General features: G+C 42.3%; 1 protein-coding gene and 1 long non-coding RNA gene across 2 annotated transcripts in view; one reads left to right on the top strand and one right to left on the bottom strand.

The window, feature by feature from the left end:
* LOC133487685 (neuroblast differentiation-associated protein AHNAK) overlaps positions 1-12228 on the bottom strand; it is a 28817-nt gene extending 16589 nt beyond the window's left edge. The window contains exons 1-3 of the mRNA XM_061794674.1: positions 12040-12228; positions 2836-2885; positions 1494-1604 (exon numbers count right to left, since the gene is read on the bottom strand). Of these exons, the coding sequence (XP_061650658.1) occupies positions 1494-1604; positions 2836-2885; positions 12040-12097 (219 nt within the window). The 5' untranslated portion in view covers positions 12098-12228. The remainder of the gene's footprint in view (positions 1-1493; positions 1605-2835; positions 2886-12039) is intronic.
* On the top strand, positions 783-22026 carry LOC133487687 (uncharacterized). The gene is made up of 4 exons (XR_009791425.1): positions 783-1622; positions 1894-1974; positions 10730-10851; positions 19928-22026. It is a non-coding gene; the product is annotated as an uncharacterized LOC133487687 (long non-coding RNA).
* Positions 22027-23925: the final 1899 nt, after the last annotated feature.

Raw genomic sequence — 23925 nt, 5'->3', positions numbered from 1 at the left:
TTCCTGGTAGCAAAAGGTAGGGGCAATTAATATATATATATATATATATATATATATATATATATATATATATATATATATATACACATACACATACACATACACATACAGGTGGGGCAATTGAGAACTGATTCTCATTTGCAATGCCAACCTGATGAACCTGAACGATGGAGTCCCCAGCGGGAGCACTCTTCAGTACCCACTCCAAGGACTACAAAAAGGGTGGGCACTCTGAGCTGTTGTTTGGTGCATAGGCACAAACAACATTCAGGACCTGTTCGCCCCACCCAAAGGCAGTTCGTCTACTGGGGTGAACCCCAATGTATAGGCACCAAGCCGGGAGGCAATCAGTTTGCCCACACCTGCTCGGTGCCTCTCACCGTGGGCACTCCAGTGTGGAAGAGAGTCCAACCCATCTCGAGAAGGCTGGTACCGGAGCCTACCAAATGTGAGAACAATAAATCGGCAGGCTTCTACATTTATTTATATTTATTCACAAAGTTCTTCCTAATGTCTTGGCTTTGAGACAATTACATTTTACTTGATGCAAGTTCTCCAGCTTTAGACAACATCCGCTCACATGCCTGCTATGGACATTTTGTTAACCATGTGTTATGATGTAATGTAATATTTAATTTGTTGCTATATCACATTGTACAGTTTGTATATGTACAGTATATATGTATTTGCATCTATTTTGCTTTGTTTTATTCTTCTGTCTGCACGCTCGATTGGCGATTCGAGGTTTTGCCTTTCAATGTATTTTAATCCTCTTATTTCGAGCCTTGCATAATACCACTTAATAGTGGCTCTGTGAATAAAAAAGTAAACCCCTACAGAGGTCTGTCAAGCAATCAATTTTCGTCAGCACAGCCCGCCCCCTCAAAGAGTTCCTGGTAGCTGTGGGAAGACCCTATCCACCAGGCGGAATGAAATAATCCAGGGGGAACCTTCAGTACCCTGGTACTTTTTTTCAGTTGGGACACAGGGAACTCAAGCTGCCAGGGAAGCTAGGGAAGTTCCTGCAAAGTCCTGCGGGGGGAAGGCCCCTAAGTATACGTAGTTGAAATTTGGGAGAAATTAGACAAAATCTTCAGCAAATCTGTTTATGAAAGACCCTAAGTGGCCACTTCAAACCAAAATAGAAAACTTGCCTTTTTGGCATTGGTTCTTTTTTGTTGTTGTTGGTCTACTCGTGATAGTCATGCTTACCAAATTTCATGTTGCTATGTGACACTTTGGGGCTGAATTTTCAGAGATTCAGGGAAAGTCCTCAAAATGGTGATTTATTTGGTCTAAGAATTATAACGACAAAGAAATGAAGCAGCACATGTTCGGGCCCTAATTGCAGTGTGGTCTCTGTGGTATCAAGTACACCAGAACAAATACTGTTGACTCAAATGAGTTCCTGAGCTGGAAAATTGCTCCAGTCAATAATTTATGTTAGCGTTTGTTGGCAAGTGTCCAGTCGTGTGTGCTGTACTGCGCTTTACCTCCTTGTCACTGTCACTATATTTCTCTGTCTCTGGATGTTCCTCGACGGGGGACGATCCCTGAGGGCGTGGTCTCTCGCCCTCTGTGAAATGAGATGGCTCGTCACATGCCTGCAGACGAAACAGCAGGTAGGCCGTGCTTTAATTCTATAACACACTTTTATTTTCACTGTTTCTATCAGCCTGACGTTGCCAGAACAAACCAAAGGTGTGACAATAACACTTTGCTGAACCTACGACAGCTGCGATATTTCTTCAGTGGTGAGAAGTAACGAAATACAAATACTTCATTACAGTACTTTAATAGATTTCTTGACTTATTTCTTAGACATATTTCTTTTCTGATGACTTTTTACTTTTACTCCCTACATTTGAAAACAGATATCTTTCTTCTCCTCAGTTTGTCACAGGCTTGTTACTTTTTCAACCTCCTTGGATGACAACACGTCGAAAAAAGATGTAACTAGAGAGAGGTGAATCGGTGAGCTTTTGATTCATTGACATATTGGTGACTTATAAGGTATGACAGCAGACACCCGCTATTAGCAGGGGTGTCTGCTAATTTTTTGGAACGTGTTGCAGCCATAAAAGTCCAAGTTAATGATTATTTGCTAAAAACAATCTAGTTTATCAGTTTGAACATTAAATATCTTGTCTTTGTAGTATATTCAATTAAATATAGGTTGAACATTATTTGCAAATCATTGTATTCTGTTTTTATTTATGTTTAACACAACGTCCCAACTTCATTGGAATTGGGGTTGTATATATATTGGCTGACGACCAGTTCAGGGTGTACCCCGCCTCTCGCCCAATATATATATATATATATAAACACTAGCTGATTTGATTTCTTCATAGTACAAGTACAATGAAAGTTAACAAAAGAGAGAAGCTGTTTCGTGTGAGAGTTTGCAAAAAAATCTAAAATTTATCAAAACAGGTTCTGTATGCAACTGACAGTAAAAAAATATATATACTTTTAACTATTATATTGACGTACATTATGGGGTCAGTACCGTTTTTATCTTTGTAAGTAAAAGAGTTGAGTAAATATTTCTATTTTTACCAGTGTTTTTTGTACGCAAGTATCTGTACTTTTACTAAGTACCGAGTTATTGTACTTTTGCCACCTCTGCATTTGGTCTTCTTTGTCACACGATTGGTAACAGTCTCGTACACCATTCTGCTTCTGGTCCATCGGGAAAAAGATGTAAATGCTCTTTTCTGTAGCACTTGTCCTCATTGGGATCATTCTCTAATGTCAGTCTTTTTAAAATCCAAGATCCAACCACTGATTCCGTTTCATCACTACTCAGCTGAAAGCCATATTAAGACTCACCGAGTGGTCCTCTGATCCAAGGTCTGGCGCTCTCAGCCTGCGACCAACTCCTGTGGACAGAAACACAACGCGCTGTAAATGCAAACTTCAACATTTGTCTTATCTTAATGGTTGTGTCTCATTTGAACCTGCTGTGTTGAGACTTTATAGAGTTCTTCCTGGCAACAATTCCCCGCGGGGGCCATCTCCTCCATGTTCTGTTAAGTGATCCTCTCTATTGATCCATAGATGAGATGCATTTCCAAAAAGGGAAAATCTGACTACAAATGCATCTGGTTGCTTCTTGTTGGTGTCAGTCGCCCTGATAGCTTGTCCTCAGATTTTACTCATGCAAGTCATTTGAGTAAACATCTGAGCAGTGTTGGGCAGTAGCAGGAGTTAAAAGTTTAACTACATTTCTCAGTAGTGTGGTCGTAATGTCACTGTTTTCAACGTCAAATAGATTTTCAGTAGGGAACCTACTTTTGTTATTACATAACGCAACAGCATCCACAGAAGCTACATTTCATTTCACATATCTATCCGCCCTCGGCAGTGTATAAAAAGATGCCCGCAAATTGTCTAATAATGCAACGGAGTTGGTTAGGTAGAACTTGTGAATCCCCATGGCCGTACCGTAACAAATTCATGTTACTTATCGAGTCCTCACAAAACAGTTAAACGTTCCGGTGTTTACTGTGAAATCCCAAAAGCAAGCCACTGTCGACATCCAAGTCCAGCACAAATTTAAGGACATACATTCAGGTAGCTGCTGAAGTTAACAATTGCCAGCTTAGCTCATGATCACAACCCAGTCAGCCAAAATTAACAGCTAACATAGTACTACTTAGCAACATGTTATTGGCAGCAATCGAATGTGTGCATAGACTGATAAGAGGCCATAAGTAGATTCGTCGCTGTGACCGTGCACTTCCTAAATTTAATAGAGGAGAACGATGACCACATTGGGAACTATAATACATTGTTTATACACTCTGTTCAGTTATGTTAATAATAACACTGTGCTGTCACTATGTTAGTCTAAAACATTGATATTGCAATGGTAGTAACAAGCATGATTATCCAAAGATTTTAGAATTTAGTGTTCATTTATATCCCAACAGTACAATTACAACATATTTAACTGGAGTAGCTTTGATGTGGTTTTGCTGATTTTTCATTTTAATGTATAGGTAGATTAGCTTTGCTACAGTTCTCTGGTGGGTAGCTTTAGTGTAATGAAGCCTCATTACTGTAGAATAACTTTTAGCTTAGCTCACTACATTTTCCAAGTAGCTTGCCTAACACTGCATTTGAGTGACGTCTCCGTCCGTAACTGGAGAAAAGACGCCCATGAGAACGGAACAGTATCTTCAGCACCAGTGTTTGCGCGCCATCTCCTCCAGCTGGTTAAAACACTTTAATAATAATCATCATCATAATGATGATGATGATGATAATATTTGATGATTTCCATAAAATGTGGTTGTTAAAATTGTATTCAGCTGACATAAAGTTGTGTTCAGGGTATTGATTAGGTATACTGTACTAGATGTTGTTTAAAAACTAAGTCACTCACTGTTTTAACATTTATCATGTGAGCTGCGACTGCTTTAAGTGCATTAGTGTTAAGAGACTGCGGTATGTTAGCTTTGGAGGGGGGAAAACATCAAATCACATTCCACTTTGCGATAAGAAGCAAATGCAACAACAAAAACCCTGTTCCACGTTCATTTGAGCAAATGGAACATTGCCAGCATTCACAATTTAATATCTACATCACATAAAAAGTCTGAATTACTGAGATATTTACACAAGCAGTTCACCTACCTGCTGATGTTGTTTGTTCTAATCCTGGAAATGACTTGAGGTGCTTTTAAACGCAACAAGCGACTCAAAGGATTTGTTCAGCATAGCGTGGACAAAGAGGGTGGGAGTACATACACTCGCCTTACGTGAGAACATGTGTCACTCTGTCATACTAACTGACGACTTTGGTTAAAACTAAATGTAGCTCCAAATTCTCATAAATGCGTAACGTTACCCTGTCAAAATATGTGGTTTTCATCACTGTTAGTTTGTAAGTTTCAAAGATTCAAAGGTGTGATAACTTTGATAACTTAACATTTTGGTTAGATCCAGAAAAAAACACTTTTCTTAATCTTGATAGATTTTTTACATTTCCCGTCATTCCACATTGAATAATCGATGAATCCTTTTCAGGACAAAATCTAAAACCCAACTCGTATTTTACCATGTCGTTGCTCTTTGTGAAAGGGAGCCACACAGAAAGGGGTTTGAGGTCAGAGGTAGTATCACAGATGGCTTGGTGGTTGTGTGAACACAGTGGACCCTTGCTATTCGCGTGGGGATAGGGACCGAGCCCGACCGTGAATAGCGAAAATCCACGAAGAGCAGAAGTCACTCAAAAAGTTATTTGAAATACTTATATTAAAAGTTAAACCATAAATTTACATCATACTATGATCCACAAACAATTGGGAAGAGGCTCATAGCATTTCAAATGCTTAGAAACACAGTTAGAAAGACATTATCTTGCCATAAAAAAAAAAGTTCTGTCTTGTAGAAAAAGAGAAAAAAAAGCAAATAGGTTTTGCCAAAATACCATGGGATAGGTTCCCCCAAAAAATCTGCAAATTGGTGAATTCCGTGAATATGCAAGGATTCACTGTCGCAGAAAGTCGGGACAGGAATATTAAATTTAACACCCTAGACTCACTTGTCCAGCCTCACAACCGACAGTGGTAAGGATGTCGATTTTGTTAACTGTGCGATGCTGTGCTGCTGTGCAAAAGCAATATCGGTGCATCAGATATTTCACAGTAGACATTTATTCACCTGTGCCTTTCACTCAGAACCCACAGAAGATATTTAGATGTAATGGTGTCTGTGTCTGCTATAGTGACAATTGGTTTCAGCACCAAGTGGTGTCGGGAATGAGTGTCAAGGGTTAAATTTCACACCCTGGTTCTGGCTTCCCACTACGCATGACACACAGGCAGCCTTTCGCCTCTGTTACTGATATACTATGTCGTAACCGTTAAATTTTACAGGTCGACTTCAATCCGCCATTTTCTTTTGGTACCTTTCACATAGGGCTTCGATCCCGGGGGAAAAGTTGGCTTTAATAAACTGCGTGAAAGAGCCTACAGACACGGCAATGTGTGAAAGGCGAACCTTTATTGTTTGGTTTCTGATATGCCCATGTTAATAGTTTTGAGTAGACAGCAGCTCTCCTGTCTTCATCCTGATGAAACTGATGTTCCTGGATGTCGTCTTAAAGTGGATTAGATTGATTAAGGGTGGCAGCGAGAGGGCGACTTTCATCGTAACGTGTCAAGTCCACGCCGCTGATGAAGTGCCGTTCCATTCAGTCGCTGTGTGCGATGAGCTTTGCGTGACTTCACGTGTCCAGCAACCGGCAGTGAACTTGAGAGGAACTCCTTTCTCAAATATTTGTCATGTGCTCACTCTATAAGCCTTAAAGGAAACATATTGGGCTTTTATTTTCCTGGTGTCTTAATAACATGCTAGGCAAAGGATCCTATACTATACTTTTCGCGCCCTAGTTTTTACCCCTTTTTGCGGTGTAGAAAATGGATGGATGAAATTAAACAGTTTTCCGGGGGTGGGGCTGTCTCGTGCATCAGTCACGGATCCCACCCCATATACTGCTCGGCCAATAGCGAGTACGGCTTTCGTTTCCATCACGACCAGGGGCGCAGCGGCTACTTATTCTCGAGCAGCCCAAAGTCTAAAGAGAAAAGCGAGCCCCTATAAAGACAAAATCAAAGTGTATTTTCTCTGGTCAAGGCAGCACTTCATCACAAAGCTGTCAAGTTACACTTTGTCAATCAGTCGTATGTGTGGAGCACGTAGCAGACACATCGCTAAACACAAATAACCCCCAACAACCCCATGTTGGCAGCTTCACCGAACATTCAAGTATGTGCTGCTTAATAGACGCTAACGCTGTTAGCAAATACTAATCTGTGATAACATTGCAGCTCCTTTTAGCTTTGACATGCTTGGATGGCAACACTTGAAAATGGAGGATCTTTGCCCACTCAGCCTAGCTGCTAGTGTTGTAACACTCGAGGCCAGTCTTGGTCTCAAGACCACATTTTGAAAGTCTTGGACTCGACTCCCAAAAGTCTTGGTCTTGTCTCCTTCTCAGACTGGCCAGACTCGGGATTTTCCGTCGAGACCGGTCGAGACAAGCACTGATCTGCTAGTCTTCAACTTCATTATTATGATAATAAGGAGAATCACTTGGTAAAATAACAAATACCTCCATGTGTGACTAACACAGGTGTTAAACACAAGTGAGCTAACGTTAACTGTAAGAATCTAGTTTTGTCTTTCTGAGATGAATATATCTAGAAAGAGGTTTTAATTCCGCCTTAAATTAGCTTAGTTTAACAGTATTATACTTTGGCTGTAGCTTATGCCAAATCAATTAAATTGGCCATTTTTTTTCACTCCTTGTACCATTAGCAGCACTCGCTTTATACTCATATTTAATCTTTAAATACATACAAAGATGTATTTTTTTTAATAAGAATTTAGTTGAAATTGTTGGATTGTTAAGATTTGAGATTTTCGCATGTTGCGCTTTTAAAGATTTGCAGACACTGTTTTTGGCTGTCAAATCTATTTCAAAGAAAATTGAAATTAAAGAGAGAATGTTGTTTGACTGTTCAGCCTTGTCATGGTTTTTAAAATGGATTTGATCTTGGTCTTGTCATGGTCTCGACTTGTCTCTGTCTTGTTTTTGTCTCGGTCGCGGCTTGTCTTGGTCTTGGTTTTGACTCCCAAAAGTCTTGGTCTTGTCTAGGTCTCAGTAAGTTCTGGTCTCGGGCAGGTCTTGGTCTCGGTTAGTGTGGTCTTGAGCACAACACTACTATCTGCCAAATTATAGGCGGAGATACTCGGCAAGTTATTATGTAAATTAGCCACACGGCGATGTCATCACTGGTCACAATTGAATTGAATTGAAAATGTCTGGCTCACGAACACATTTTCAGAAATAGGAAACTAACCAAAAGATTTACTTGGTTGGTTAATTTAACACTCCATCTATCTGTATGACATTGAAAAGTCATGTCTAGATAATGTGTCCCCTGCTTTCACTGCTAAATGTTTAGCTCCAGAGCTGAGACATATTGAAGCAGCATTTTGTCAGTAGCAGAGGATGCTGCGGGTGATTCGCTGCAGGTTGACACTGCAGCTCTAGACGTGGGTGTGGCTCCTCTTCCCTCTCAGCACTTTGCCTTTTTGGTTTCTTTTACGAGCACAATGCCGTGACACTCGGATGTTCACATTTGATGCTAATCATAATGTCGTACGAAAACAAAACCTAAAGTTGTTCAGAGATTGTTTCCTGTCTGATTGTCTGGCGTAACTTGACCAAAGTCATCACAAGTCGCACAGCTGCCTGCTTGTGCTCGGACACGAGCTCCTTTCACTGCAGTCGAGCATATCATAATAAGATTTCAGCCAAGAAACACAATTAGATTGGAACCTCGTGCTCTGGTTATGCTATATTCTCATCCACTGGAACAAAAACATGTAAGCTAATTAGTCAACATAATCTTCAAATTTCTTATCTTATTCCCACGTAGTAGTCGTCTGAAGAACCTTCCACTGAACTCTCCTTGCAATTTGACCTCATTACCGCAGCAACAACATCGATAAAATCAGTCTTCAATTATTTTATTCACGGAAATTTCCCAGATTTTCAATTATGAGCTTTTGTTTCATATTCTGGCTGGGACAAAATATCGATATATATGATATGATTTATATATATATATATATGATATGATATATATACATATATATATTATGATACGCGTTGTTGTCGATTATGGTACCGTATGGTCCAAGTATGTAAAGCTGTGCAATAATCGGACGTAACAGCTTTTTTATTCTATTATTATAATAGAAAATGTATTTTCATCGTTCACTTGATATATATATTGTCACATGAATATCTACATTTTGAACTGAAACAAAAAAAACAAAAAAAAATTTCTTTGAGTTTCGATTTTTTTATAACTAAATTTGGAGATACAACCTTCAGTTACATAGATATAATGACGTATTGAAGATAATTACAGGCATTTTCCTCTTTAAAAAATTGAATGAAAACTACAGAATTCATTTCATTGTTACCGCCGCCAAAGAGCTTATGCTTTCATCAAAGTTTAGTTTCCCACTTTCACACTGTTTGCTAAAGCCGTGTTTTTGTTGTTTTGTATAAACGGCTCTGACACAAATGAAAGAGGGTGAAGAATTCGACCCCTCAATGACGGTACAGTGGTGAGGAGTTTAACACCGGACACTCACTTCTCCCACCTTGTCTGACAACTATTTAATACGTCACCTAATTATCCAGTTGCGGGATTCCGCGTCAACTGTGTCGACGCGTACACCTCATTGGGTTCTGTGTGAGAAAGGTACAGTTTTGATGCGCCAATTTTGCAGGCTCTCGAAATGAAATTACTCTTTAAAAAGTTCATATAGCTTTGTGTTGGAGGAGCTGTACGGATCAAGGAAGGAATCAAATCCTTTTTTCCCACCTTTGTTCGGTGGCAAGAGATTTGGGACATTTTCTTACATCACTGAATGTCACGTGAATATTTAAGGCAAAATGGAGATGTTCAATCGCTTAGAAGGTTCTGATCCATAGTAGGATTTTCTGGTCTTGGCGGAGGTCTGCTTTCTACTGAGTGGCATTCAAAAAAACTGTAGCCGTTTTCTGGCATTGGCCGACGAGCCCCTGGAAACAAACTATCTCCATTTAACTACTGCGTAACTTTTTTGATAGAATGGACGTTCGTACATTACAAAAGTACACAATTCAATAAACATCTGACACACGACATTAGTCATGGCAATCTTATCTTCAAAGACCAACAAAAAATCGAATCTAATTCAAATCACAGTCAGGAATGACTGGCTGTGTGCTGGACCAATCCAAACATAATCCTCAAGAAACATGAAACTCTGAGCTTCAGTTAACTTGATACTGAAATGCATCAACATGAGCTTTAAATATGAATTTGCAATCTACTCGCTGGCTTCCAGTGATATGGTCTGCTTAGCCATCTTAAACATTGATATGTGACACATTTTTTAACTTAAGCCACTCATTACCAACACACTATTATCATGACCAGTCCGAATTTTGGCTGTGATTCTCGGATCAGAGGTTTACGGCTGCTGGGATCCATTTTAGGGACGCTTCAGGAACCCCAAAAATGGGCTACTGATCCTAGAGCAAACCATTTTTGAGGCAATGACAGGGGGTGCTATATTCTTGTTCAAATATGTTACGATACAACCAAGTACAATCTACAAAAATGTAAAAGACCTTTTTGTAGGTTGTTTAAAAACAACATACAGTTTAAAAAATGTATTTTTTTTTGGAGCGCTCGAATTTTAGGGGTGCTGGGATTAATTTTAGGGGGTCTTCAGCACCCCCCAAAATGGACTAGAAACACCTATGTGGATACCCTCCCCGATACAACCCATGAACCCACCCATTTTCGATCTGGGCTTATGACCGGCCATGGCTGGGTATTGGGGTACTCGTGGGGATTCAAGCCCATGCTGTCTGCACGAAAGGCAGCAGACCACCAGTGCAAGGTCCCAGCGTAATGTGCTTGTAGCATGAAGAATTGCCCCCTTCTGACCCGACCGCATTTAACATCCTCGAGGCAACGAGAATGTGTGATGCATCTGGAGGCAAGTCAGCAGGCTGCGACGGGAGCAGCAACGAATGCCAATTTCACTCCATTTGGCAACTGTTTTTTTAAAGTGCTGCAAGGGTACAGGTGACACACACACGACATCATCTTTTTTTTGTTCCTCTCTTTGACTGCTGCAGCCGCGCTTTTGAGCGTCCTGAGGCCACCACGGTAGCGCGTCTGTGCAGCAGCAGCAGGATGGCCGGCTCGCCAGAAGAGATGATGACATCTCTGCAGACGACACACCCAGCGCTCACTGCAGGTCGGCACCAGCACCTCACGCACACACAGACACACACACACTCCAAAACACACACACGTCGCACGTGCTGCTACTGAGTCAGCATTTTGTTAAGCACAAACATCCACCCATTTTTCTTACACTGGATACCCCAGCCTCGTCAAACTCATTTTCATTGCCGACTGTGAAAAACATATAAATGTATCATCACCCTGTTTTATTATTGCATTTACACAAGTACCCCTTCTTATTTTGTTTTTCACAACAAATTGAATTTGAAATCAGAAGTCATGGAAAATAGTGGCATATTTTGGTATGCAACTATTGTCTCATTTATGTTAAGAAGAGACAAATGATAATTTGGGTCCAGATATACTGCCAAAATGAAAATTAATTTAGCAGGAAACATATCGTAGACACATTTTATTTGTTTTAGTGGGCCACAAATATGATATGGTGGGCCGGATCTTGCTCCTGGGCCTTGAGTTTGACACCCTCTTCCATACCTTCGTGTGACCGGTTAACCGGAAGCCTATCCCAGCTGACTTTGCGCAAGAGGCGGGGTACACCTTGGACTGGTCACGAGTCAATCACGGGGCATCTACAGACAAACTATGGACTGGTCACCAGACACATTTTAACATTCGCATTCACCTATGGACAATTGCAGGACGGTCAAACTCATTTTCATTGCGGTCTCGTAGTTATGGTGGAAAATCGTATACATGGATAATCACCTCATCATATTATTACCTAAACATAATTTCCCATGCATTTCGTTATCATCTTTATTTTTAACAAAAAATTGAAATCAGAAGACAAGGAAAACTGTGAAAGCCAATTAGAATGACTATTGTACAATTTATGTTAAGAAGGAATTTTCCTTGCAGATTTTCCACCAAATCGGAAAGAAACAAATCCATTGAACAAGAAACATGACGGTAAACACAATTGATTTGCTTCAGTATAGCACGAAAACAAAAACAACAAAAAAAGATTGCCTTGAGTTTGGCACGTGATTTGGAGTCTGCAATGAAGCTGTGTGCATGTTTTGGGGAGTGTGGGAGGAAGCCGCAGTACCAGGAGAAAACCCACGCAAGCAAGATTCACACCCTTAACCTCAGAACTGTGAGGCAGACGTGCTAACCACTCCCTCACCGTGTTGCCCTCACCTCAAACGATTTCAGAGGAAAAGGGAAGGATGTTCACCTGTGCCGGAGGGCGCGCCGTGCCAGTGAGGGAAGGCCAGGTGGAAACAGTCGCACATGATGGCGGCGGCGCAGGTGTCCGCAGAGAAGACGAGGTCCTAAGCCGTAAAGGTCGGTGCTGCGGGAGGGTTTTCCTTCCCCGCCTCGGCTGGTCGAGAGTCCGGTACGAGCGCTCGCTGCCGACCGAAGACTGGCTCGCCCCGGAAACGTCACAGACCTCCTGCGCGGCTCGATAACTTGCTTGTGGGAGGAGCCGCCCCCCCCCGCCCCCCTCCCCTCATCCTCGGTCGCCCTCACCGTCGACATCACCCCCTCCCAGCACACACTCATCCCTTCTTGCTCTTCCTCCTCTTCCTCCTTGCCCATTGATCGCTCTCATCGGACAAAGATGTTCAGCTTCTGACTCTAGCACTGATGGGAGTATGTGTGTGCGTGTCTGTGTCTGATTGTGTGTGTGCGCACCGCCGTGTGTGTGTGCGCGCGTGCTTGTGTCTTAAGGTGTGTAGCTATGTTTGTATGTGTGTGTGTGCATTGTCTGTCTGCCTATGAGTGTGTGCTTGTGCGTGTGTGTATACACCGATAAGAGGCCATAAGTGGATTTGCCGCCGTGTCCGTGCACTTCTTCAAGTCCTCCTTTGTGGAGGCAACTTGAGCTTGAGCATCCATGTCGACACAATCAGACACAAAGAAACAAACAAGTCGGAGGAGTTCGATGCAAAGTCGGCACCGTCCGATAGAGCCAGCGGTCACCTGGGCATTGGCATTCCAAACGTTGGCGCTGCATTTGCATTCAAGGGCAGAGCCCGATCACAAGCTTTGATTAATGGTTGACACAATGAGAAGCTGCAGCAATTAAGTTTGTGAAGATATTGAGGCTAACTTTGTCCATCCGTAGCGTGCACAAAACAGAATCATATACCTTCATACCCACCTCCCGAATTTGGATTCACTGCGAAATGGCGAAAAACAAGTTGGTCCTCTTTTTTGTAGCGGCCGTCCATTTGGTACCTGGGCCTTCAGTGGGGACGAACCAAATTTAAGCCTCCTCTTAATACCATCCCTGTCGTCAGAGTCAATGTTTATCTAATAACATGACAAAAACATTGAAAAAAGATCAAATACATTATACTCACCAGAGATGCGGATTATTATTAAATGTATTCCTGTGTTCAGATCGCTGCATAGTGTTTTGCTAGTCGAAGTGGGCCGTAACAAGGTTTACTCTGACCAACCAATCAGAGGACAGAAAAATGTGGACCAGCTTGCGAGTCCTGAGAGGTGAATTTGAAATGTGATTGGTTAAAGAAACAGTTCCGAGCATTGGTGACCATTTGGCGACTCCTCTAAATGCTCACTATAGAGAAAACCCTTAAAGTAGCCTAATGAATAAAGATGATTCTGATTCTGATGTCATAAAATTGCAATCAATTGTCACCAAAATGTATGTGGACATCTCTACTTATGCCCACTTCAACCTTTGAAAATAGGTGAACAATCACCTCAATATTTTGGATTTTAGGGACATTAAAGCGTTTTCCTCATAAGAGGACTGTCCCGGTGTCGGCGGAGCACGCACACGGCACACACGCATAGTATATGTTGTATATTCATATTTGTGTAAGAATATATACCGTATATCCTCTATAGAGGCCTAATATCAACGACTTCCGGCTGAATTGGTTGTCACGTTGTCGGGAGACGTCTCCCCGACATCTTCCCAGTGAGAGCGCAAGCAATATTTTGCTATCCCGGGTCCCAGAGACGCTGCGACTGTTCTGTCTCGACGTCTCCGCCAGTGAGATAAGCCCCGTAGGCAACAAACGCATCTATTTACATTTCATTTTGTTTTGTTATCAATTTATTATTTGTATCAAGAACCTATATGTGGTTAATTCCAAAATAATGGTCTACGGTTTTAGTCCACTTGTTTTAACCGACTCCATTTCCAAAGGAATCTTCCCAACACTGCTCGTAAGTCGGGGTTACCATCATCGGATCTATCAAAACCAATTGAGGAACCGAGGCATTGACCGTTGTCATTGTTTACTTGGACACTATAATCATTTTCTCAATCACTTTGAGAGAATTTGTGTTTCCCGGCTCTGAAACGCGGAAATAGGGTCGCCGTCACTGCTTTTAGACCTTTTCAGTTGAAAATGGATTTGCCGCTTCCTCAGCGCCATCGCTAACGTCATTAGCAGCAGGTGGACCCAAAAGGAGAAGATAAAAGTCAAATGTATTTTGCCTGTAGGATGTGTCAGCTGTTCTAAAAATGCTCCTTAGTCCCTCAGAGGGGTTTGTACTAAATGTTGACTAGACGTTAAGAAATCCATATTTGACTGTTTAGCGAGAGTGGACACACATGAAGTGATCATCCCCGCCCGTGGGCACTAAGCGATGCCCATGTGAACTTGATGGTGCATTAGCCTCGTGGATCGATAGCAGGGGAATGCGAGTAAAGCGTTACGGCGTGATGGGCAGTCCAGATGTCACGTAGCTTCGGTTTGGGCGGGCTCCTTGTTTAGCCTTTGGTTTTCCCCTGCATTTTAAACCGGAGTATCGTAGTACTATTCCCAAATGGCACTTCCAGAGTGCCAATGACATCATCGTGTATCAGGAGGTTGGTATGCAGATCCCTGACTGCGTATTACTGTACTTATAAATCAACAGTTCTCATCAGATCCGCATTCAAGATGATCACATGAGATCACCTCTTTTTAAAACAAAAAAAAATCCTCCCCCCCCAACTGCCCCTCCACCTGCAGCCAAAGTGACGCAGCATTCATTTTGGACTCACCTTCAAAGCAACATTAGCAAAGCCTCTTTTATTTTATGGCGACGGAGGAAAGGAATAAATATCCCTGACAAGCCTAAATGATGCATGAGACTGTATGGGGGATAAAAATAACCATAAAGGACACACTGACTTCAAATGCCGGTGCTTTTTATGTATGCTATGGATATCACATTTAGCAGCAAGTAGCTACAGAGTTCCAGACATGACATGGGAACAAATAATTCAATCGTGGCCCCAATATATACAGTACGTACGGGTCAAGATCATATAATTTCATCAGTAACGCTAAAGACACTTCAAAATAATCAAATCAAATTTTGCTTTTTTTATGCCGACTTGGTTTTACATGGGTGAATGTCTCCCATGCTGAAACAGCCACACTCAAAATCCTACTTTCAAGAAGTTACCGATGCTTTCCAATTTGAGGCATTCATAGTAAAGCCAATCCCCATTGACAGATGGTGGTGGCCCATTGAAATACACTTCTTTTTATAATGGTAAAGACATACTTCTCATTAAACCCATTACACTTGTCATACTTATGCAATTGTAATAACGGTAAAGACATGCAATAGTTCCAACACCTTCACAAATTCATACATATTCATCCATATGTCAGAAATAATAGCATTTATTTTGCTGTCTGCTATTGTGTGAATGCAAAATGGCTGCCTCATCCTGGCACCTCAGCTCCCAGATCCCTCTGATGTATTGCAACAACATCGTCTGGCATTAACGGTAAACGCAGCTTGAGTAACAAAGAAGGACCGTTAGTAAAAGGAGCGAAAACGCAACTCTTTCGACACTTTCATGGAAAGGGAAAATTAAGCAATAGGAGAAACATCTAATATATCCAAAGATGTCATTCGCATCTTCAGAAAACATCTTGCAAATCATGTTTGTTTTTTATGACCTATTGATGGATAACAACTGCCAATAATTGAAATACTCATCCATCCATTTTCTTTACCGCTTCTCCTCAATATTTGTTCTTCCCAACGTCATGTCTGGGACTGCGTAAGTATCGGCAGCCTTATCCAAAGCGTCCTCCAATTAGCCCCGCCTTGTCATCGTGATCCCGCCAGTCTGATGGACGGCTGCGGCTGTCAATCAAAGAGCATCGACTCTGCCAGCAGCCCTTGAACACGCGGAGCTGGAGCGCGCAAGCCTTCTTCTTCTTGCAAGCTCAGCATCTCATCAGTCTGCTTCATGACACGCGGCCAGGGGTTTGATCACACCGCCAAGCCTGCTCAGCCACCAGTGGCAAGGTTTATGTGAGACAGTGGCTTGTTTATGGGCAAGGTGAGCAAGGTGTTTACAATCCCGTGAAATCTTGAAAGTACGTATATTCACGAGGTTACTTCAAGTCGTGACTTCTGATTTTTGCGGATATTTTGGAGATTGGACATCTTGGTCCACTTGAGCTTAGTCCTATACATCTGTTTTCACCACTTTGTCCACTGATGTTTCTTCTGATTGATATTTGGACTTGTGGATGTTTTGATGTCTTGGCGCTTGCATGGTCCTTTTGTTTTGTATTTTCAACACTCTATGATTGACTTCACCCACCACCCTAATGAAGATAAGCGTAAATGGTTTAGTTATTCAGACCTTTGGATGCTTTGACATCTCTGTACTCGGTACAGTTTCTGGGGGGCATTAGGTCCTCTCAGTTTTCAGGACAGCTTGTGTGAAGTGTCAGTCGAAATGAAGATATTACGTGAGGTAAATTGCTCGGAAAGGAGATGGAACGTTGGCCGTAGTTTACATTTCAACAGGTAAGTTGATTCCCAAATAGACAAGGAGGAAACTGATGTAGTTAACATGATCCTTGAAGAAATGGCTCTTTAATAGACTTTTCTGTGGTTCGGATGAATTAGTTTTGACGCTCAAATGGATCGTGTGCGCTGGAGCTGATGCGAGCCAGCAGGCTTGCCTATCTCTGTACAACTATTTATGACATCCACTCCATTTATCCTCCTCAATCACAGGTTGCGCTGGATTAATTTGTATTGTTTTGTAAAAAAAAAAAAAAAAAAAAAACAATCATACCGTACCTGGACCTTTTGGGGTGTATCTGGGAGCACAACTCCAACCAGCAAGTTTTTATCATCGTTATCACTTCAGGTCTGCAGTCATTTTGGACCTTTGGATTGTTGCTTCGTCCTGTGTGGACCTTTTGGTGATTGGAGAACTTGGATTTTGGTCATGGAGGAGCGAGGAGCGATTTTTATCCCTTGGTCCTCTAATGTTGTTAAGCATTGTTATCTGGACGTCTGGATCTTTGGGCATTTGGTTCTGTTTGTGTGCGAGCCTTTTGGTTGATGTTTGGTCCTCTTGATTTTTGGAACCTCTTGTCCGTCGGTGCACTTGGCACTTCTTTCTTCAGTTGTTTTGATCAGTTGGTCTTCCGAGGTTTGTTTCCATTGGGCCTCTCTGTCTCAACGTCTTGGTGCTTGGTCGCATGTGGACCTTTTGTGACAGCACCTTGGATATTGAAGCGCTTGTTAAAGTGTCCACATGGTTCTTAATCAGCCTGGTGTTCTGATCATTTGATCCTCTAATGTTTGTTCCCATTGGCGTTCCTCCCCTTGCTATTTGGACCGCTCGATATTTAGTCATCTCTGTTTGTTCCCACTGGTATTCGGACGCCATGGTGCTTGGTCCTCTGGGTTTTGGGACCTCAGTTTCAGTTGGTCCACTGATCCTTTATCTATTTTGGCCACTTGGCCCTCTGATGTTTGTTTTCATTAGCGTCTTGTTGGCTTGTTTTTGGGACCTCATGGTACATGGAACTCTGTTTACTGCTTTGACCGCTTACCGTTTAGTCCTCCTGGTGCTCGGCCCAATTGGTGTATTTCAGTCTGTTGCTATTACATTCATTTTATCTAAAACTGACCATTTAAAGGAGTTCTGTATTGCTGTGTGTGAATGCGGAAATTAGGTTCCACTGCCCGCAAGATTGTGGCTCTTACATCAAGACTCCGTCATTAAGCCTGATGTCTGTCATGTTTGGTGTCTTGTCCAAGCATTCGTTTGGTTAGCATATTCTTATCGACTGTGCTAAAATCACATTATCCTCAGTTATGTAAAGGCGATACAGTAAATAAGCGACGGTGATTTATATCAACTTGACCCTTTCCCCGCTTTGCGTTGGAAATTCCTTACGTTGCCGTGCGTGAAGCCGTGATTTCGTTTTCGATTGAGACGCCGGAACGCTTACGTTGAAACACTTTTTTAAATGGAAAAACATTTTTTCAATTTGTCGTAAAATATGCTCAAAATTTGAACAATGTATGACCGACATACACAGAAACAGTCATGCAAATTCAATGAGTTTGACTTGATATGCAATAACAATGTGAGTTTTATGTGGCCTAAATACTTAGCTGACATCTGCTGCTGAGGTTAAAAGTCCAGGACGCTGCTTCAAATTCCAAAAATGTGTTTTTGGAAAACAGGGTCCACTGTTTTCTTCCTAATTCTTTTCCTTTCATCACGTTTTTGCCACTACATGACTTTTTACCACTGGGGGTGTGTCATCATGTGACTTACTTGCGTTGGATCAAGATGAGCAGAATGAATCCTTTGACTTCACGCAAAAACAGATGAAAACCTTGACCCTACCCCACCATATTGTCACGAAGGCCAGCTGCATTACGATGGCTGCCAGAGGAAACGAGGGGGAAAGTCCTCCGGCTAATGTCATTTACTGTGACTGAGGCCTCTTGTACATGTTCATTATCTCGGACTTGGAATCATTTAGCAACATTTGCAAACATCCACTTGATTGAGTTTCCCATGAAAATCACGATGGAAAGTTGAAGAGACTGTGGTTGCCATGGAAGCCACTGTCAAACCTCCTCCATTTAAAAAGTCTAGATACTTGTGAGCGTGGACGTGTATCGCTAATCCGTTTCATCCATGTTATTAGACGGCTGCCTCTCAGGTGACAAACCACGTGACGTTGGTCCACCCATGTGCTTGAAGGCGCCACATGGGCGAGATCGTGTCCTTAATTAGCCTCCTTTATAATTAATGTAGGGGAAATGAGATATCCTATTTTCCGAGAACCATCCAGCATCATAATCATTACAACCTGAATCACAGAACTGTGAGGCAGACATGCTAACCACTCGACCACCGTGCTGGCCTCAGCTCAAACATTTCAGAGGAAAAGGGTTGGATGTGCCGGAGGGCGCGCCATGCCAGTTAGGGAAGGCCAGGTGGAAATAGTCGTACATGATGGCGGCGGCGCAAGTGTCTACATATCTTGTGAATTTGACACACCACAGAGAAGAGTGTTGTTAACATCCATCCATCCATTTTCTGAGCCGCTTCTCCTCACTAGGGTCGCGGGCGTGCTGGAGCCTATCCCAGCTATCATCGGGCAGGAGGCGGGGTACACCCTGAACTGGTTGCCAGCCAATCGCAGGGCACATACAAACAAACAACATTCGCACTCACATTCTCACCTACGGGCATTTTAGAGTCCCCAATTAATTCATGTTTTTGGGATGTGGGAGGAAACCGGAGTGCCCGGAGAAAACCCACGCAGGCACGGGGTGAACATGCAAACTCCACACAGGCGGGACCGGGGATTGAACCCCGCTCCTCAGAACTGTGAGGCTGACGCTCTAACCAGTCGCCCACCGTGCCGCCCGTGTTTGTTAACAGCCCTGCTAAATTTGGATGATTTAAAAAAATTAGGCTTCAAAATCCATCCATCCATTTTGCATACGGCTTATCCTCATTCGGGTCGCGGGTGAGTTGGAGCCTATAGGTGTGAATGCGAGTGCAAATGGTTGTTTGTTTATATCAGAATCAGAGTCGTCTTTATTTGCCAACTATGTCAAAAACACACAAGGAATTTGTCTCCGGTAGTTGGAGCCGCTCTACTATGACAACAGACAGCCATTTTGACAAATAAATACTTAAAAACATAAAACACACTATGGAGAGTCACTGAGCAATGAAAGGTTACCGGAAATGTGGTAATGCGGATCCTTTTTTTTTTTTGGTGACAGTTGTGCAAATGATACAGAGTCCTCCAGCAATTTAGAGCTGACTGAAATGACTTTTTTTGTAGCAGCAGCGAACCAGACTGTGATGGAAGAACACAGGACCAATTCGATGACCGCTGTGTAGAACTGCCAACTCAACAGCTCCCGTGGCAGGCCGTGCTTCCTCAGAAGGCGCAGGAACTACATCCTCTGCTGGGCCTTTTTGAGGATGGAGTTGATGTTGATCTCCCACTTCAGGTCCTGACAGACTGTAATTCCCAGGAACTTGAAGGTCTCCATCACCACTTGGATAGGCATCCTCTTTAGCCTAGCGTAGTTGTTGAAGTTTGGCAGTGAACCATGGGTTGTTGTTATTGAACATGCGAAAAGTCTTTGTTGGTACGCACACACCTTCACAGAAACTGATGTAGGATGTGACACAGTCCGTATATTCATCCAGGCTTCCAGTTGAAGTTTCAAAGACACTCCAGTCTGTGCAGTTTAAACAGCCTTGAAGTTCCATCTTTGCTTCATTGGTCCACTTCCTCACTGTTTTCACCGCAGGCTTCGCACATTTAAGTTTGTGCCTGTATGTTGGTTTTAAGTGAATTGAACAGTGATCAGACGAGCCCAGAGCTGTGCGGGGGATAGAACGTCATTTAGCCTGGTGTAGCTGTGTTCTAGAATGTTCTTCTCCCTGGTGCGACAGTCGATGTGCTGCTTGTATTCAGGGAGTTGGTGGTTGAGTTTAGCTTTGTTAAAGTCCCCGAGAATAATGAGGGGTGAGTCCAGGTGTGCGGCATTCATATTAGCCTGGGGGGGGGGGGATGTAAACACCGGCGAGGATAAATGGAGCCAACTGACGCGTACATGACGTACAGTTCAAAAACAGCGACTCCAAGTCCGGGCTGCAGTGTGTGTGGAGCTCCGTGACGTCAGTACACCATTTTTCGTTGATATAGAAGCATATTCCGCCGCCTTTTGTTTTGCCATCACATGATTTTGTTGAGCGAGTCAAAACAACATGCAGGAGGAGCACGTGAAAAGTGAATGGGACCGGTCATAAAATGGCATCCCTAATCCATTTCTACGTGAAGAGTGCGTTTGCATGTTCAGGTCACATTCCAGACCTGGATCTAACTCTCCACACTGTCTGTGGGGAGCCTTGTCAGTCACTTAAAGGATAATCAGATCAAGAAACCTATTTTCTCATCTTTCTCCCGACACGTTCCCACAAGAGAATTCCAAAGCCGAGGCTTTCAAACGCGTCTCGGGAGGTGGAAGCGACACTCTTTGTGTGCATCTGCTGTCCTGGAACGCAGTTTTGTAGTCCAATCATCCCTGTGTAATCCACATTTGGACTTTGGTCGGACTAAATGGCCACCTTGGCCTGTTTCTGCCCCAGTATTTCAAAGCATTTAATCTGCATCAGATTGGTATGGATAGGATTCAATCTCAAAATTTCAAACCAGGATATGTCATTTTGATCCTCGTAAAATTGAGATCTGGATCTGGTAAACCACCCAGAATCCTGATCAAATCCTGTTCTTGGGTATTTCATAATTTCAAGGTGGAGATCTTATTTAATTAGGTTTGATGCTAAATATCACGATTATCCACATCCCACTGGAAGGCTGTTTCATTTGAATTTCTTACATTTTTAATATATTAATAATAATTAAGATTACATAAACATAAGCCTACCTTCACAACCAATTGCCACTTATAAAATTGAGCTCAAAATTTGTTCACCAAATATTATAATTAAGGTAACCTTCAACATCCCCATCCTTACAGGCTTACAATAATATTAAATACACTTTTTTATGAAAACTTAGACCTACTACCCTACCGTATTTAAACATCGGTACTTGGTGCACTTTAATTCAAGATACACTGAAGTGCATTTTGTCTAAAAGAATTGACTATGAACATAATATCATGTTGAACACAACTTGAAGAACAGCAGTATAAAAATGTAAGAGGTAAAAATACAAGTGGGATGAATGGAGGTAATCGGCCAATCCAAAAACCTCAAATCTGGATTTTGTAATCCTGCTCTTGTTGATCCTATCCGAAAGTTCTTTGGAAAACCAAGACAAAAGCTACAAGTTCAGTTTGATCGGGAATAGCAGAAAATAGATTATGCAATCCGTATCACTCTGATCCAGATTACTTGTAAAAAATAAATAAATAAATAAAAATACTGGGCCTAGTAGACACCACCACGATCCATCCCGGGCAGCGTTCACCCACCCCACCGCCCCCTTTGACAAATGGTGTTTTTACTTTAAAATGTCTTCCCCCGCTGTTTTATGTTCATACAGTGAATGGTTTGGCTCGGCAAAATTTTCAGTCTTCGGTGCAGAACCCAACAGCAACAGTCTCAGATTCGGTTATCGCCACCTAGGGGAGGAGATAGGACAAGCGGCGGTAAAACAGGCCTACGTGTACTTTAACTAAATGCCAAAGAGTAGAAATAAGTCTTAAAACGGGATTTCAACATTTCTACTGAGGTAGAAGCTTTCATGTCCGCAGGTAGGGTATTCCAGAGTACTGGAACCCAAATAGAAAATGCTCGAGAGCCTGCGGACTTCGTTCTGGCTCTCGGCGTCACCAAAAGACCCGCGTTTTTGCGAGCGTAGGTTTCGGGACGGAACATACAGTACCGCTAACTCGGCAAGATAAGAGGGTGCTAACCCGTGTAATATTTTATGAGTAAGGAACAGGACCTTAAAATCGGATCTCAAGTGGACAGGGAGTCTATGCAAGTTGGCCCGAACGAGACTAATATGATTGAACTTTCTCGGCCTCGTCAAACGTCTTTTTGTATCGACTGCAGCCTTTTACTACTCGACATGGAAGACCAGAAAGCAGCACGTTATAGTCGAGGCAGGACGTAACAAATGCGTGGACTGTGATCTCTGCGTCACTAGCAGATAGCATTGGCCGTATCTTTGTGATATTGCGAAGATGGGGAAAAAATGGTAACATTTTGGTAATGTTCTGAATGTGCTTTTGAAAGGAGAGAGATGAGTCAAATATAATGCTGAGATTATTTGCCGAGTCACTCTTGGTAATGGTGCTTTTGTCAAAACTCTGAGTGGTGTCCCTAAACAAAGTGGCTGTTTAGCAGGGCCAATAATCAACAGCTCATTTTTCTCAGTTAAGAAACAAAAAGTTGCAGGACATCCACTGTTTAATCTAAGACAAACACACCTCCAGATTAGAGCAATCGCGTGGGCTAGTTAGTTTTAAAGGCATGTATATCTGAGGAGCACTAGGTAAATTCCTGCATTACGGTCATGTAACCACTAGAGAGCGCCATTAGCCTTTGCGTCCTCGGTGTTCTTTTTTTTATTTATGTTACTGTATTTTTCCTGAGCTCAGACTTCCAGGTGCAATGAACTTGTCACTTAAATACGACACGACAGTACTCTAGCGACAATACATTGGCATTTATACACAAATACGCGTATCATAGAGAAATTATTGTTTAGTAAGTGTGACTTACTAAATCAAGTCACTGTCTGGGTGACTGTGAGTGCGAATGCCTGTTGGTTTCGATGTGCCCTGCGATTGGCTGGCGACCGGTTCAGGGTGTGCCCCGCCTCCCGCTCGAAGATGGCTGGGATAGGCTCCAGCAGTAAAGAAAATGGATGGATGGATGTGGCTGGGTGTGTGGGTGTCACGTGGGTGCCCTTTGCACTCAGGAGAACGCATTCTTTCGGAAACAGGAAGTACCTTGTGTGTGGGTTTATTGTCAGTGAAATTATTAAAATCATCGTTACCCTAATAGCGTAATTACAAAATAATTAGTACAAAAAGTGATTTTTAACTTTAGTCAGAGTATCAACCAAAAAAATACCAGAGTGCTTGCTAAAATGTGTGTGTTTTTCTTTTAAATCTTTGTAGATTTTTAGTTGTCCAGGTCATGATAATCCACAAAGGTTGAATCGAGGCAACTGGACTCTTTTAGTTTGTTGAATTTGTTTGTGCTTTTCCTTGTGTTTGGAAAACATTTTAAAAAATGAATGCCACTTAGGCTGCTGAATTCATGTTATTTATTAAATGATGTAGTAAAGGG

The sequence above is a fragment of the Phyllopteryx taeniolatus genome, chromosome 13, assembly GCF_024500385.1.
Source record: "Phyllopteryx taeniolatus isolate TA_2022b chromosome 13, UOR_Ptae_1.2, whole genome shotgun sequence".
Taxonomy (NCBI): Eukaryota; Metazoa; Chordata; class Actinopteri; order Syngnathiformes; family Syngnathidae; genus Phyllopteryx; species Phyllopteryx taeniolatus.
The sequence above is the reverse complement of the archived record's forward strand: the minus strand, read 5'-3'. Positions and strand labels throughout refer to the sequence as shown.